Source organism: Pleurodeles waltl, chromosome 6 (genome assembly GCF_031143425.1).
Source record: "Pleurodeles waltl isolate 20211129_DDA chromosome 6, aPleWal1.hap1.20221129, whole genome shotgun sequence".
Classification (NCBI taxonomy): domain Eukaryota; kingdom Metazoa; phylum Chordata; class Amphibia; order Caudata; family Salamandridae; genus Pleurodeles; species Pleurodeles waltl.
The window spans coordinates 1,609,702,293-1,609,719,824 of record NC_090445.1 but is presented as its reverse complement, the minus strand read 5'-3'; the positions used below and the strand labels follow the sequence as shown (position 1 = coordinate 1,609,719,824).

At 42.9% G+C, this 17,532-nt stretch overlaps 1 protein-coding gene across 1 annotated transcript in view; it reads right to left on the bottom strand.

The window, feature by feature from the left end:
• CACNA1B (calcium voltage-gated channel subunit alpha1 B) overlaps nt 1–17,532 on the bottom strand; it is an 856,833-nt gene that overhangs the window by 211,266 nt on the left and 628,035 nt on the right. Inside the window, exon 18 of the mRNA XM_069241492.1 lies at nt 9,392–9,498. Coding sequence (XP_069097593.1) covers nt 9,392–9,498 — 107 coding nt within the window. The remainder of the gene's footprint in view (nt 1–9,391; nt 9,499–17,532) is intronic.

The following is a 17,532-nucleotide window of genomic DNA, read 5'->3' as shown; positions in this document are numbered from 1 at the left end:
ACAGCACAAATGCACCAGGAAGTGGTTCACAAATAGATTTTAAAAAGCTGTTGATTACTCTTTATTATGACCCTCGCATTTGGCAACAGATTCCTAATTTTAGGTCGGGCAATTACCAGTGGATAATGCCCTATAATTACTACTGATAATGACTGCAGGATTGTGATTGGGCATTGTGCTCACTTTTTCAAAATCCTAGTGCCTATTGTCCGTTGTGAGATGTCCACCCAGTGCAGACCTTTCAGTTCCCCTTCTATCTTTGTTTTTCCCTTTAAGCAGCTCTCCAAGTAAACGAATGCAAAGCACGAGCTGGAAATCTGACACCTGAATGGAAACACGAGAGCACCGCTCTCATTCTCCTCTGTAAGTGCCACCTGAACAGCAGACTTGGAATATTTATCTATTGGTTCTCCTGCTGCAACACACCGACTATCCACTAGAGGGCAGAACGCGGCTACAATTCCAGTACCGAGCGCCTCATTAAGGGATTGGAGTGGCCTGTCAGTCTTAATATACAATCCACCCTTTCGGGCTCATCGTTTTCAAAGCACGTTAACCGCATCGCGCCGATAAATCCCAGAGAGTTACACGCATCTGTCCTTGTTTATAAAGGGGTGAGATGCAGTCGTTTGGTTGGTCGGCAAACCTGAAGCGATCCAGTAAATCGGCAGTGTTCTGAACTTTTGCTTCTCAATCCTGAAGGAGTTTTCTAAGGGGGTGAAGTTGCATTCTTATGATATATGCTTAATTCTGAATGAAGCTACTTACTAAAGGGCGGGATGGGCGCCCATGACTGCACTCCGAATTATTCTAGGCTAAAACGGTTTCATTGCACTGCAGCCCGAAGGCAAGACTCTTTTCCAATGCGCATGCGCACTGCCACGGTTGCCGTGGCTTCCTCAGGTTCTGAAAAGGGCCTTTACCTGCTCCAAGTCCGTTCCATGTCTCAGACAATGCCTCATTACCTACCCCCTGACACACATGTGTCCTGGAATGCTCAACAATCGTATACTTAATAATATTAAATTATATGTTAAACTTTGTTGAATATGCCTTGCCCTGGACGCCCAAACTCCTGAAGATGACACTGCGTAGAGCTAGAGAATCAGAAGTAAAGGTAGGCAGAGAGGTTAACATATTAGCATAGGCAGAGGTCAATTAGAGGAAAGGCTCACTCTTCCAGGGGTCCCTTTGGAAGGTAGGGGCTGTGCGCGTTCATAGCTGCCAAGGTTTCAGATTGCTATGTGTGACATGTCCATAATTTCAGTGTAATTATGAGTGACATTTCAACAACTATGAGTGACAGTTTCCCGCAAGCAAAATCAAGCAATGAAGACCGGGAAACATATAAATACCAGAAAATTACACTCATTTGAGCAACCAGAAACTCGAAGAAGATCTTAAAACTGCAGGCTGTGAGGCACACATTTATAGCTGCCCAATTTTCAGATTGCTTGTGTGTGACATTTTCATGGTTCAAGTGCACTTATGAGTGACATTCACCTGCCAAATGTGTGACACTTAGTGATACTTCATTGCAAGTAAAGACAATGGATGAAGTGAGTAGAAAGAGATAAATACCAGAAATTACAAGCAATGAGAATCTTTAAAATATCTTGCTGCAAAACCCCCGAAATGGAAGGTTAACACTTGCTTTATAATGAACATTAAGAGCCTCAGACTGCCACTCCGGTCTTCCGCTCGTTGGTCCTGTTATGAGTTTCCCACTGGGCCAGCGGGCAAAAATAGCGGTTCTGCCCACTGGCCCAGTGAGGAACTACCCACAACATAGATGCCGGTTCGTAATCGAGCCAGCGGCAATGTTGCGGTGCGTTGGGTGAGACAGCACCCATCGTGCTTTTCACTGCCTGTAATTCAGGCAGTGAAAAGCGCAACAGGGCTGTCCATGGGGGCACCAGCACCCTGTCAGCCAGCCTTTGCATGACGCTGGAACCGCCATGCAAAAGCTGGCAGATAGGAGAGTTGTAATATCCATGTCCTGGCGGATTAAGACTGCCGGCACCGCCAGGTCGTCAGATGGCAAAAAAGTGGCAGTGCCGGCGGTCGGACCATGTCGCTTTCGTCACGGTCATAATATGGCGGTCGGACCACAGCTTTTGTGGCGGTCCAACCGCCACCGCGAGTTTGACGGTCCTAGGACCGCCAGACTCATAATGAGGCCAGAAATGTCTGCATGTTTGGGTCAGCCTATCTTATCTTGTGTGTAATACAATTTTAAAACAATGTGCTTATTCACACTGCTTTCAGTTACAGGCTGCATCCTTATAGAGCTATAATACAGAAGTCACAATTTCCCATTGCATCAACCAAAACTCAATTCTGTTTCTTTGATTACTCAGAAAACCTCTGCAGTGATTGCATTTATAAAATGAGGTATCATAACATTAGTATAAAATAATGCATTTCCTTCAATTTCTTCGACTTGTATTATTCATCATCTTTCATTTAAACGTGTGGTTATTTTACATGGGATTATCTAAAGACGAAAGAGCAACAAAATAGTTAGAGTGTTTTAACACGTTTGTTTTTTCATGTGTCCTTGTCTATATACATCCAGTTCCAGGAGTGTACTGGGAGGACCAGGCAGCAGAAGCCCTGGCTGGGAAGGGATCTGCTGCCTCTTTATAATCTAGCTGACCATGGATTTAAATAAAACACATTAGCAGCAAGGCAGAGGTCGCGGATTCCGAACAATGCCATTAAAATCCACTCAGCACAAGTTTCCAAAACAAAGGACTCTTTAATGTCTTAATGTGATTAGAATTAAAAGACTGTGTCAGACACAACACAGGAATGTGCTCGAGAAGTGAGAGCATCATTAGGAAGGCCACTCTGAAGATGTGTGTGCCGAAAAATAGAGAAGTAATAATTATAAAAAGACGCCTCACAGCGACTCCCCACGCCCTTACCTGTGATCGGAGATCAGATTAACGCAGGGCAGAGTCTCTGTAGACAGAGCTCAGGGCGTGACTCACCCGATGACCGCTCCTCCGGCTCGCTTTTTCTACAAGTGTAAGTGCTGAAGTTCTTCGGCTGGGCTGGGGAGACGAACTGCCGCAGAAAGTGGCAGCTTCAGGCTGAGTGTCCGAATGAAATTTGGGCGGAGAGGCACTAGCACCTATCCGCTCCTCTGGCAGGAGTGTTTCATTTGGCTGGCAGCAGAGAAACTATGTATTTGAATAACTCCTGTGTGACCAAATCAATGTGACTTGTTCACATAGGAATGATTCAACTATTCAGTGTCACTGCTGCGTGGCTGCCCGTTTGCTATGCTTGGATGACCCTCTGACCCCTGCATGTCGGAGGATGCTTCCGGGTGGAAATCTGCTCCAGTGTGCGCTTCGCATAGAGACCGTCCGCGCCTGACCCACAATTTTTCTGCCAGATAATGCAGCAGCCACGTGTGCCTCAGAAAGGGCCTGGACAGGACCACCAGAGGAAGTACAATTCCCACACGGACTTGCGTCACAACTAGTCAGAGTACCTGAGAGCGGCCAGCAGGGCTTCTCAGGCAGAGCACAGTGCTGGATAAATACATTAAATGCAGCCGCGCACGTCTGTTTTTGGGTGTGCCGCATGACACCCAAAGCATTTTAGGGTGCTTTCTATGCATGACTAATGCATTTTCATGCAATGATGCGGACACCAGAATTAAAATGCGTTAGTCTAACTCCTGATGTGTGGTACATGGCAGGGCTGGGCATTGACCACTTTGCCCATGCCTTAAAGCACCTCTACACCCATCTTACTGCTCCCTCCTGCAGCAGGGGGCCCAGTAATAATCCCGTGCAATACAAACCAACCTTTTCCGGTCGAACGGCTCTTCAAGTGCATAGGCATAAATGCCAACATTTAAAATTTGAAACCAAAGAGATTTTGAAAAAAAAAACAGGAATTTATTTTCCCCCTTGACTTACATTGAAGTGCAGGAGAATTTACACAGGTGGCAACTAAAATAAAACGCTTCCAGGAACAAAAAACTTGGAGTTTCCCACCTGAATCGGGCTGTTGGCATGTATGCATAGGTGTTAAGGGAGCTGGTTCAGTGCCACTCGGAGCCTAGACATTTGGGGCCACATCACCCCAGTGATGCATATCAATTACTGCCGGACAAGTGAGCATGGATGCCATTTTCTTGCTTGCATTAGGGATTATAGTATCTTTGCTACGATAATGTGGCAATCAAAGGGACATAGTAAGTAAGTCATTGATTGAGGAGTACGGCCCAGAAGTAATAGCCATAACAGTAAAAATCCAGTCCTTAGTGCCACCTCATATATATTCTATAAAAGAAGTAGAAGGGGCTAAGAAAATCACTACAGAAATAAAGATCTCCCAATAGGACAGAAAGATCTAAAAAGGGGGCTGGGGGGGAACCAGTGGTCAATTCATTTAATATAAACTGCCAAAAACATAATTCATTACTTTAGCCCATCATCCAGTTCTCCTTGCAAGATGATGTGAGCTCTGGACAAGCCCACTTCCCCAAATGGCGAATGTAAGTCCCAGGTTTGTCTGGTCGACCCAAAACAGGGGATTCTTTGTGATGGTGTTTGAACTCCAAGGGTGATATATATGTTTCACATTTAACTCTTTTTAAATGCAACACACTGTTTCACCCACTCAAAGATAGTGCCTTATAGCTCACCGAAGAGTTGTTCTGACCCCCACACATCCTTTGGGATCTGTTGTCACAACCAGACTGGGTTGATGAAGAAGGTGGTCTTGTTTTTTCCAGACCGAAATATATTATCCACAAATACCACTACTTCCTTATTTTGTGCAGCATTAAGATACCAAGCCTTTTCTATTTCTATGTACCTGAAATCAAACCAGTCAGTGCATTTAACATGCATTTTTAGGGTCGAGCCTGCGTTGCATGCGCTTGCGCATGCGTATCGCAGCGAGACGCTTTAGGTATTAGCAAAGGGCTCGGAGCCCTGTCGATGTCACGTCAGTGTTTTTCATTGGTTCGTGGGCTTGCCTATTAAAATCTGCTTGCTTTATTAGTCGAAGGCATGCATACGTCATGCCTTTTCTGGTGGCTAGCCCTCCTCGAGCGCATCAACAAAGTACAGAAAACATGGGAGGCTCGCTGTTTTCTGTCCGGCTTGTGGACTACTTTTTCTCTATTTTACTGGCGCGATTTCGCTTGGCAGAAGTCGAGCGCTTTACACAGTTAATTGCACTTTTTTGGGTTACGTACATAAATGCACTTTTGCTGATAGGTGAAAAGTCGGGTTAGGAGTTTACAACGCTATTAGCGCTAACATGAGCAAACGCAAGACCCGTTGCATTGCAAATGCTTGTTTTGCTTGTGATAACTCTTATGTTAAAAAGATTTTCCTGGAGCCACACAAACATATGCATCAAACATACATTTTTTAGATCATCCTTAGGCTTCAATAGACCCTATAGCCAGCATATGCCTCTTGGCTTATACCACCTTCTTTATCCTACCAAATATGCCAATGTTGCAGTGGCACCTTTCCGTTGCCAATATGTTTTGCAATGTCATACATACAAATTCAGCTGTATACAGGCACCTGAAGAAAACTCACCAGATTTTGCCTTGTTGCTCGCACAGGTCATCGGCGGATGTCATAAGAACTGTATTGTTTGGTTTTGGTGTCAGGTAGCTGTGATGCGGAGTACTGCTGCCCATCCCTATCTCCTGCTCCTGTCATTGTGATGCAAGCTAGCTGGAGACAGGTGGTACACCCAACACACACCATGAGATTCATAGACAGGAAGTAGCCAGCAACAGACTGAAGTGTGTGTGTAGCTCCTCAATACCACACTGATGACTAGTGTTTTGTTTCAAATGGCTGCGAGCCCCTTTGCTTGCTGCCAGGGTGGGTATTCTCTGCACTGGCAGTAAACCACCAGCTCTCCAGGTGTCTGTTCCTGATGCTTGGAAGAACTCCTCTCTTGCTATGTCAGTATGTGGCATTTCTTGGGCTGGTCTTGTGTTGGAAATTCTTTGGTCAATGGGAGACACCTCGCTTCTTACTGCTGCCTTCTACATCTAAGGACTCCTCTTTGCAGAGTGAAGGCTGAGTGCACGCTGAGACCATATTACAGGTATGCGTCCTGAGGAGGGCGACTGAGCCACGCAGGCCCCAGTGGGCCCAACTGGGTGTCAGTGTCACAGACCGCCTAAAAGAGGTGGCATGATAGTTGGTTTCACCTACTAACAAGAGTCGTGTTGGATTCTCTACACAATGCTTCCTTGTGAGTATGCACGGCGATGCAAATCGTATTGGTTTTGTGGATAGGGTGGCGTGCCGGGAGTCTGCTTTGAGAAAGAATGTTTGGTTTGAGAGTCAGTGCCTGTTCTTTGGAGAGAGGTGGAGAGGGCACATAGGCAGACTGCTCTTCAGCAACCTCAGGCATAATTCCAGCGGGTCCCCCAGGCGCTGAGAGTGGACCCAAGGATAAACCAAGACCAGGACAGGCGGACTCAAGGCTTATATTTAACCATTACAAGATGTTTCCCCAGAGTTACTGGTCTCCTACTACTGCGAAGGAATGCAAAGAGCTAGATTGAGGTAGTGATAGGGTGCATTAAATGTTGCTAAATTAGCAAGCATGTAGTCACCACTATGTAGGGCCACCAACTCCTGCGGGTTGGTCAGGGCACTTGGACAGTCACCTTTATTCTTGAGTGGGTGGCAACCCATTAGAACCCATCAGCCGCTTGTTTAGCAACAGTATTGTCCCAGACAGAAACTCCTTGCAGAACAAACCTCTAGAGAATGAGTTAAACTCTCAGAATACGGGTGAGGAAAAGCAGGACCTCCTGGTAGTTGAACCACAGGCTCCTCAGTGTTTCCCCAACATTTGAATCCACAATTTCCTACAAAAAGGAAAGAAGGTGTCTCAGTGCGCTGATCTATAAATGCAAGGGAACTGATTGGGTGGAATTATGTCAGCATGACCTCTAGTTTTTGGATGGGTTTAGTGAGTGGCACAATGTTAGCTCGGTGTAATGGTACTGTGCTAACTCAGCCTGGTGGCACTAGGTTAGATCAGTGTGATGGTGCAGTGTTAGCTCAGTGTGATAGACGAGTGTTAGTGTAGTGTGATGGTACAGTGTTAGTTCAGTATGATGGTACAGTGTTAGCTCACTGTGATGGCACTTTGTTAGTTCGTGTAATGGCAGTGGGTTATCGCAGCCTGATGGTACTAGGTTAGTGTGTTGGTACAGTTAGCTCAATGTGATGGTACAGTGTTTGGTCAGAGTGATGGCACAATGTTAGCTTAGCCTGATAGTAAAGTATTAGCTCAGTATGATGGTACAGTGTTAGCTCACTGTGGTGGCACTTTGTTAGTTCGTGTATTGGTAGTGGATTATCTCAGCCTGGTGGTACTAGGTTAGTGTGATGGCACAGTTACCTCAATGTGATGGTACAGTATTTGGTCAGTGTGATGGCACAATGTTAGCTTAGCCTGATGGTACAGTGTTAGCTCAGAGCGATGGTACAGTTTTAGCTAAGAGTGGTGGCACAGTGGTAGTTCAGTCTGATGGTACAGTGTTAGCTCAGTGTGATAATACAGTGTTAGTGGGATGTGACGGTAAAGTGATAGTTCAGAATGATGATACACTGTTAGCTCACTGTGATGGCACTTTGTTAGTTTGTGTAATGGTAGTGGGTTATCTCAGCCTGATGGTACTAGGTTAGTGTGATGGTACAGTTAGATCACTGTGATGGTACAGTGTTTGGTCAGTGTGATGGCACAATGTTAGCTTAGCCTGATGGTACAGTGTTAGCTCAGTATGATGACACAGTGTTAGCTCACTGTGATGGCACTTTGTCAGTTCGTGTAATGGTAGTGGATTATCTCAGCCTGATGGTACTAGGTTAGTGTGATGGTACAGTTAGTTCACTGTGATGGTACAGTGTTTGGTCAGTGTGATGGCACAATGTTAGCTCTGCCTGATGGTACAGTGTTAGCTCAGAGCGATGGTACAGTTTTAGCTAAGAGTGGTGGCACGGTGCTAGTTCAGTCTGATGGTACAGTGTTAGCTCACTGGAATCTACTGATAAGGAGAGGGTGACTTTGTTGCTCTTTGTGATCTAATCTGGGATTGGGGAAGCCACAGTGGGTGATATAACCCCAGTGTAGTCTGTGGAATGAAGGGGTAGGTTACACGGTATTACTCCAGAAGAATATGTGGGGTGGGGCAGAGGATTAGGATGGGTTCAGTGATATAAACAAGAGCTAAAGATCAACAAGAAGTTGAGTGGTAATAACTTATTATGCTTATACATGAGAGTAAATATTGTAAACATTTGTGAAAAGGACTGGATAGCTCAAAAACTCTTCTTATTAAGACCTGTGTTTTGTTGGGTGGCAACTAGCCAGCATAATTTCAGGACAGGTTAAAGGAATTACAGTGATGCCACCCATATCTGAATGGAATGTGTTAAATGGTGAAACTACAGTGTGGTCTCCAAGTTCGAGAAGTTGTTTTTACCTTCAGACATAGCAAAAAGAAGGCGTGTTGAGGTTAGTGTGTGTCCAGTAGCACACAGCTCAGCTGTTATTGTATGCTATAACAATGTTCACAACAGACAAATATACAGGTCACAGAGGGTTGCACTGTTTACATAGCAATTAACTTCTCCTGATCTACACTGGTTGCTAAATTGATTAACAAAAGAGTTAAACCAGTGAGATAGAGAGGGTGGGACATTTTGGTCAAAAGAAAATAACTTGTATTGTCTGATGGTCTTCACCGCTGGCACTCAGTAAAAACTTTGAACGCAGATTGACTCTTGCCAACATAATCCGCATGATGTGAATCACCGGAAGCAGAACGGAATATTTCCACAGACAATCCTTTCTGATATGTACTCAAAGCAGTACTGCAGTTTGTTTCTCACGCTAAAAACAAATCACTTTGAATCCACCGTCTTCATCGCTCATCTTATCTCTACACCTTCTGCTTAAATTAAGAGTGCTACCAATATAGCTCTTAAAAGTTCATTCCAACACATATCCTCTCCTAAAAATATCCTTTGTGTCTTCCTCAATTGTCACTTTGACTAGTGGCTTTTCTTGCTGCCTGGGCTCTCAGCCTCCCACCCAATTTTCCAGTGTGTCAGCCTTTCTGCTAAGACACCCCTGGGAATCCCATTCCTTTCCTTAACGTGTCTGTTGTTGAATGCACTATGTGCATTTGTAAGCCATAATGCACAAGAGCAAATAATGCAGAGACAGAGTTGACTTAGGAATGAGTGGACGACCTTCCTCACTCCTCTAGTTGTCTAACGTGTGCAGAATTACACTATTGAGACGCAGAAGCGCCCCCGAGTACGCATTCGCCCTACCGCATCCCCAGGAGGAAAGAAAGAATGCTTACGCTGCAATTGATATGTTGGCTGCTGACATGGGGCTCACTTCGGCCACTTCTTTGGCTTTCTGCAGCGCCAGCTTCTGGTTGGTGGCTTCTTCCATCTCCTCCTCATCCTGTATCACAAACAGACACAATAAGCATGTCTGTCCCTTTGCGTACAAAGAACGCATATGGACATTCACATCACTTGCAGGCTTTTATTTACAGAGCATACATTCACCTGCAGCAATACTGGCACTAGGAGGTCTAAAGGCAACTTCAAAAGGAGAGGAGGCAGGTTAACAAAACCAGAAAGTTGTCAGCTCCTAAGAAACTGCTTGGAGGTGCGTGTGCCGCAGAGATACTCAAAGCATGTTGCAGAGCTCTGGACCCTAAGGTCCGCATCATCTACCACCACTTTTGGCCCTTTTAAATCATGGGACCACATGCAGATGCTGATTTTAGGATCTGAGACCACACTGGACTGCAAGGAGCGACTCCACAGAACAAAAGCTCGACTCTGGCAGGTAGAAAGCCTGGTGCACCATACAAAGCATCTTAAACAGAATGAATGCATTGACTGAAGCCAGTACGTACCTAGACATATAGTGAAAGCATTCTCCAGCTGACAGCATAAAATTCACCTGTACATGTGAAGGACACATCTTACCTGTGGCGTAGACATGATGAGCTCAAGAAACCTTCCTACCACTTGCCCTCAATTTCAAGTTTCTCATAGCACTCGAGGGGATCTTATTACTCGTATTAGTGAGGCTTGCAGATGTTTTACAGTGGCTTATGGAAATTGCAGGATTATGATTGCATACACTTCATAAAGATGGCTTGATATTTGCTACGATTTTTAAATGCATTCACAAAAGAAAAGATCTAACAGTAGATTTTTTTTGGTGAAAAAATACTAACTGATTTTTCAGTTAGAATATAATTCAGCAAATAAGGGAAAAGTTACTTTTTATGGGAAACATGCATGCCCAAAAAGAGTGAAAACTGCACTAGAGGACTAACTGCAAACACATTTATAATTTTACAATGTCATGGAGGTAAAAATTATACATTTTGCTAAACACCAGAGGAATTATTATTTGCACACCACTAAACTTTGAAACGTGATAGTCTCATTAACTTAAAATATATAAATCCATGCATGGTACACTTATGATCTCTGCAGTTGTATACACTGCAGTGATTGTTATTTAATTTACATTATCTACTATTTTGGTACAGTGGTAATGCAGAAGATTGATGCTTCTCTTCGGTGGTGTAGGAGCTAAGTAAACCAGGAACTGAGTGGTCAACGCTGAAGACATAGGAGGTGATTTACCAAGACTGCCAGCAAGGCAGAGGCCTTGATTGTATGCCAGAATATTACGGGAAAAATATTGTTTTACAAAAATATTGTGTAGACAAGTATACAAAGGTAAGTGCATGTATATGTATATGTATATATATATATATATATATATATATATATACATATGTGTGTATATATATACATATATATATATATATATATATATATATATATATATATATATATATATATGTATATATATATTTATATATATATATATATATATATATGGGAGGTGGTGGTCCCTGGGGCTGCCGGAACCCCCCCCCCCCACACTCCAATAAATAATTACCCTGGCTTGGCCCAGCCGGTTGGCGGCTAAATAACGAAGCCCGGGAGCCCACGCTTCATTTTTTTCCCCAATTTTTACTGTGGATTTGTGACCCCGTCACGAATCCGCAGCAAAAATTTGAAAAAACAAAAAGTGCTTTTTAGCCTGGGTTTGGGGGGGGGGAGGGAGCACAACATCTATTGGGTCAGGATGACTCTACCCTTGCCCCTTTTCTTTATTTTTAACCTTTTTTCTGGGACTCAGCTGAAGCCGAGCCCCAACATGGCTGCCAACACTTCATTGTTGAAGTGTTGGCAGCCAATCAGATCTCAGCACGAGATCGGAGGGGTCGTGAATCCTTTGCGACCCTATATACACAAATTCAGATTTTCTTTAATTTCTCTAAAACTGCTGAACAGATTTTCACCAAATACCAAAAAGATCCCTTTCTGGACCAAGAGCTACCTTTCTGACAAATTTGGTGTACTTCCGTCCAGTGGTTTCGGCGCTATTGCTCTTCAAAATCCCTATAGAAAAATGAATGGAGAAAATGCATTTTGGGACCCCCCCTTTTTCTTGGCCCCTCTTGAAGGATCACCCCAAAATTTTCCAGAGAGCAGCTGAAGTGACTGCCAAATTTTGGGGGAAAATTTCATGAAGATTCATCAACCGGCACCAAAGATATAGGCAAGTAAAAAAGTAAAAAAGCACTTTTTGTACTCGGTCCTAACTATAACTACCTAGTGACAACCGCCATCGGTAATTAATATATATGTATATATATATACATGTGTGTGTAGATAGATAGATAGATAGATAGATTGATTCACAAGCTAACTACACAGTGGCAACCACCACTGGGTTTTCTACCAAAATGCTTAATAAATACAAATATATACAAATATATATGCTGGAGTTCCAGTAGTAGGGTTCCTTGGGACCTGGTGCTAACAAAGAAAACCTCCCCTAAACTATTTGGATATTAAAATACATATATTTTTCGGGGGCATTGGGCTCCCAACGTCCATGGGCCCTGCTGTCACTGCACTTGCTGCACAACTGATAGCTCTTGCTCTGCCATGTTGTTCCTCTCAGAGGATGGTTTGTACCTTAACATTTAGATTTAAGTGCATGTTCCCAGAACTGATTTTATTTTTCTAGGAGTATACATATATTGAGGACAAAGCCCATGCAGGTGGTGCAGTGCTGTCCAAACCAGCAAGAAAATGTCCCCTCCCTTATGAGTTGAAAACAGAAAATGATATCACATGAATTGATTTGGAATACGAAATGAAAAGAAGGCAGGGGAAGGGCTGTGTAACTTTAACAATGCCCCCCTAAACTCAAATTATCCAGCCTGCCCTTTCCTTGTGCTGAGTATCATCATCAGGTGAGTTAGTCCATTTGGTTGAATTTTATCAAGCCGAGCCTACAAAACCAGAACACACCGGTTGGGTAACTGAAAGGCCAGGACTAGAAATATGAGTGTTAGGGACTGAGAATTTTGTAGATTTATTAATTGTTCCCGCTCTGAGCCAGGAGAAGCCTCTGTCCATCATCACAGGCAGTGGATCCAGGCTGATGGAGCAGCTTAGGAGAGTGCAGATAATGACGATTTGCAGTAAAAAGTAACCGAGGTCAGAAGTCAAAAGTAACTAGTATGTAACCAAAGGTAAAAAAAAGGTACTAATATTTAACTGACGCCCCCAATCAAAAGTAACTGCATCAGTCAAATTGAACTGATGTATCTATTTAATAGTAACTAGGGTAGTAAAATGTATCTAAAGCCTCTAGTAAAAATTGAGAGTTTTCAAAAGTATCTTAAGTCTGCAATGAAATATGATTGTTGACTGCAATTAAAAGTAGCTATGGCCTGCTTTTGTAGCACCATGGCAATTTACAGTGTCTCTAAAGATGTTCAAAGTAAACTACACAGCAAGAAGGGGGCATACCAATTCACACAGATGGACTCAGGCACTGTTCGATTAGTTATGTACACCACTCTCCGAAGCCTGTTACACACCATGTTCCTGTGGCATGAATTATGAAATAAATTCTCTGGTTGCATGTGCATGGATGTTGACCTGGTCTATGTGTCTAAGGTAAAATGGAGTGATGGAGGTTGGTCAGAATGTCCAAGAAGGCTGGGTAGTGGGAGAGCAGTGAGACTTCAGGTATCATCGAGATATTGAGAGGGTTGGAAGGAGTTGCCTTCAGGAAGAAGAAGCTGAAGATGGAGTCTCAGAAGGTATTAGAGTTCTGGCTTAGCACATGGAGTCTCAGAAGGTATTAGAGTTCTGGCTTAGCACCTTTCGAGTGGTCGTTCAGGTCCGGAGCCACCTCTTTTCATGTCTGAAGGCCATAACCAGCATTTGTTCATGACTAGCTGTGTGTCCACAGTTTGAGAAGGATTTTTTTTTTGTGAAATGTAGGTCGAACCATTTCATTTACATGAGCAACTCCCAGCATATATCCAGTATCCCTCCATGTGTAGATCAGAACCATAAATTGTTATCTGTTGAGATGACACCACCACGTCAGAGATGTAAATATTATTGTAACCACTGTCCATGGCAGACCGCATTACTTTAGTGGGGTTTCCCTACTTACAATAAGTTATCTCACCTACACCTCTTGACTCACAGGAGTTGAGTACAACAGTGCAGACACGTACTTGCCAATTCCTAACCAACTCTCTCCCCTCATTATGCTTCCAACTACTTGAACGATGCAATATAAGGTATAAAGTATAGATTTGTCCACACAATATGATCTAGTTGAGCTCTTCCTTTAAAAAACGTCCCATGTTATTTTCATAACATACGAGTAGCTACTGCAGCCAGACTCACAAACGTTATTTCACTATGGAGTACAACTGAGGTGTACAAAAAGTCATTGACATTTGTCCCACAGAAAATACTGCTAGTTAGATAGAACTCAGGTGAGTATATTTACCACCAGGGGTAGGTCTGAGGGTGATGCTCTGTGGGTCCATAAAAAACGTTCTGAATGCCCACCAACTCACAGGTTCCGGGTTTTATCCAACCGTTTGCAGGTTGGCTTCCTCCTTTCAAAGGCTCACAAACTTACTTCTGCCAAGAGCAGAATGGAATGACTTTTCAGGATGGGAAATAGAAAGGGTGGAAGGACTCAGAATTCAAAGCAATATCTGGCGAGGAAAGGCTCTCTCCACAAGCAAAAGGTGTTCCACATGAACAAAAAAGGAAAAAGTTCTTAAGTGCAAATGCACTTTTGCGTCGTGTTGCTGCACGTGGGAATATACACCTGTGACACGTATGCATGACACAATCGAACATTCATAATTATTAACATACTCCTTTCGATGTCCAGGAGTACTCCTGGAAATCTTTCCAAATTCAAAACCAGCTGCAAGTTTACTCCAAACGTATGGGTAACGCCATGGACTGAGCTCCATCTGGTTGCCTTGGGCATAATGCCATTGATGAGCATCTTCTGAAACATTACTGACGATGCTGAAGATGTCATAATGGATATACTCTACCATACTAGAGGTGAATATGAATATGTTATCATTATTTGTATAACTTATGACGTGGGATGCTATGTACAACAATATTAGAAAAATACATGGAGGGGTTTGAGGCTATATTACACCTTTAAAAAAATCCTGATTTTAGGGGGCAGGGTGTTAAATTAACATCACTTTAACTTTTGTTTTAATAATAAATGTTTAATTTATTTTGAAATACTACTGTTGTATATGTATAAACCCTTTTTTTAAATCCAGGCAACGCCTTATTATAACTGGAAACACAGGGGGAGGTTCCCCCGCAGTCTACCCCTTTGAAACACATTAGTGCTCCAATAGACCTAGAACAGTAGACAAAAAATTAGCTGAAATATTTCTATTTAAATGTTTTCATAATATTTAAAATGTTAATTAAAGGAAATACAAAGCAACTGCTGGAATCACGCCAGTGTCTACTGGCAGGCAGACAGTTGCCTAATTAATAAGTCTCAATTCTCGTCTAGGTCGTGGTCTGAAATATTACCTAGGGAAGAACACATTTCATATTATTTCACGTTACTCCTCTCCTGTTATGTATTAATCACCGCCAGATGAGAAACACAGTTGCTTCCATTTTTCTTCTTTTTAGGTCGAGCCTAGGCAGTGTGCATGCGCTGTCTCTCGACATGTTGTAATCTACATCTGTGGGTTTGTGCCACGCCCATCTCACCCCCAACACTTTAAAACTCCCTTCATTTTGTACATAAATGGTTTACGTTTGTCTGGTCTTGAGGCTGCTTGTTACCGCCTTGGAGACCGACCGTGTGGCCGTGTTTTGATTCTTCCTCTTCCTTGTTTTGGGCATGCCGCTGTTTGTTTGTGGTGTTTGCACACAAAGGCTACAAGATGGAGGGGGGGATCTTTTTTATTTATTTAATATTCTTTAAAAGGTTAATATATCGCAAACTCGATCGTCGGGGAGCTTTACATGAGTACTTGGAGTTTCATATAGCACAAAGTCGAACTTAAGAGCGCTTTACATGTCTACCACTTACCTACAAGTTTAGTAGTTGAAAAACATACAAACTGGAGCATTTAAAACATAAAAAAGCAACAGATATTCTCAAATCAGCACTCCCGGCACAGCGGGAGAGCTGATACTACAATAGTCACTACACTCGGGAAACTCTCCCGGTAATGCTTTGTGGTGCATTTTTTCAAAACATTTTTGCACATCACTCAGCCTGTGGTGGTCCTACGGCAATGGGACCACCACCAAACCATTTAGCACATCAAGCTCTTTCTGTCTAGGTCATCTCTGGATTCCTCCACTAGGTTGGGGGTACCCCAAAATAGTAACCTCTCCCACCATTGAGTGTCTTTTTAAGCTGTCAGGGCTGGAACTTTTGTTTCACAGCTGGGAGTAGTTTGTGTTTTAAGGGCCTTTTTTGTAATAGTATTGTAATAGGCCTGAAAATGTGCAAGTCACTACACCCTCTAAGGGCTACATTTATGGTTTCAGTGCATTATATTCTGCCATTCTGTTTTCATGTAGTTAGGCCCTGTAGGGGCTGACTATATGGTACGTGGCCATGCTTCTTACAAATGCTATTTTTATTATGGTGCCCTCTAGGGGCTGTTCTGAGCATTATAGTCAAGATACTACAATATTCGCTGCACTCAGAAATGCGCCCCATAATGACTTGCAGGACATTTTTTTTACAATTTTTTTTGCCCAAAACCCAACGTGTGGTGGTCCTAGGACAATGGGACCACCATCAAAACGTTTTACGACACACTCTTTCTGTCTAGGTCACCTCTGGGTCCCCACACTAGGTTGGGGGACCCCAAAATAGTAACATCTCCCACCATTCAATGTCCTGTTAAGCTCTCTCATTGTGGAACTTTTTTTTTACAACTGGGAGTAGTTTGTGTTTTAAGAGCCTTGTTTGTAATAGTATTGCATTAGGCCTGCTAGAGCTGAAAATGTGTAAGGCAATACGCTCTCTAGGGACTACATGTATGGTACTGCATTACTTTTCAAAAGAAAAGAGAGAGGGCCCTCCAGAACCTATCACCCAAAGGGGACAGGGCACCTTGATACAGTAAAAAAAGGAAATTCCCCAATGGGATAAACTAAACTCAACCACACACGATACACAGTCTCAACCACTCAGTGCCTCCAATGATCAATCTAAATAAAGGAATCGATGATAAACAATATAATTTTAATTAATGCAAACCCATCAAATTATAAAATAAAACCACACTTTACACACTAAGAGCAATGATAAAACCATCACATATAAAAATCAGACATAAGGGAGACAAAACAAAAAGACATCCACTATAGTCTATTATGTATGTGCTGTCCCAATTTTGGTATTTTGGTATTTTGCCATTCTGTTTTCATGTCGTTATGCTCTAGGGGCAGACTATATGGGTACATGTCCATGTTTCTTACAAATGCTATTTTTATAATGGTGTCTTCTATGGGCTGTTCTGAGCATTACAGTCAAGATAGTACAATATTTGCTGTACTTGGAAACTCTCCCCATAACACTTTGTGGGGCACTCCTTTTACAAAACATTTTTTCCCATTACTCACCACACGATGTGCTCTTTCTGTCTAGGTCATCTCTGGGTCCCCACATTAGGTTGGGGGAGGGGCAAAATAACAATGTAAAAAATATAATATAATATAATAAATAATGGCAATTTTTTTACTGCAGCTAGAGGAAGAAGATAAATGGAAGTTCTTTAGTTATATGCAGGGCCAATGGAATTATGTGGCAGGAAGGACCAAATTATGCAGCAGGATTTACCAATTTATTTGGCAAGAAAAGGCCAGTCATGCATTTACAATGTCAATAGCTCTAACTCAAGCAAATGCGAGACCTACTGCATTGCAAATGCTTGTTTGTATTGCGATGGACAGTTCCAAATCATCTGTGAATCCTATGTGTCCTGCAGGGACAGTGAGGACCAATCAGGAAGAGGTTTCTTGGACTCCTGCCAATCGGTGACTGGTCTGT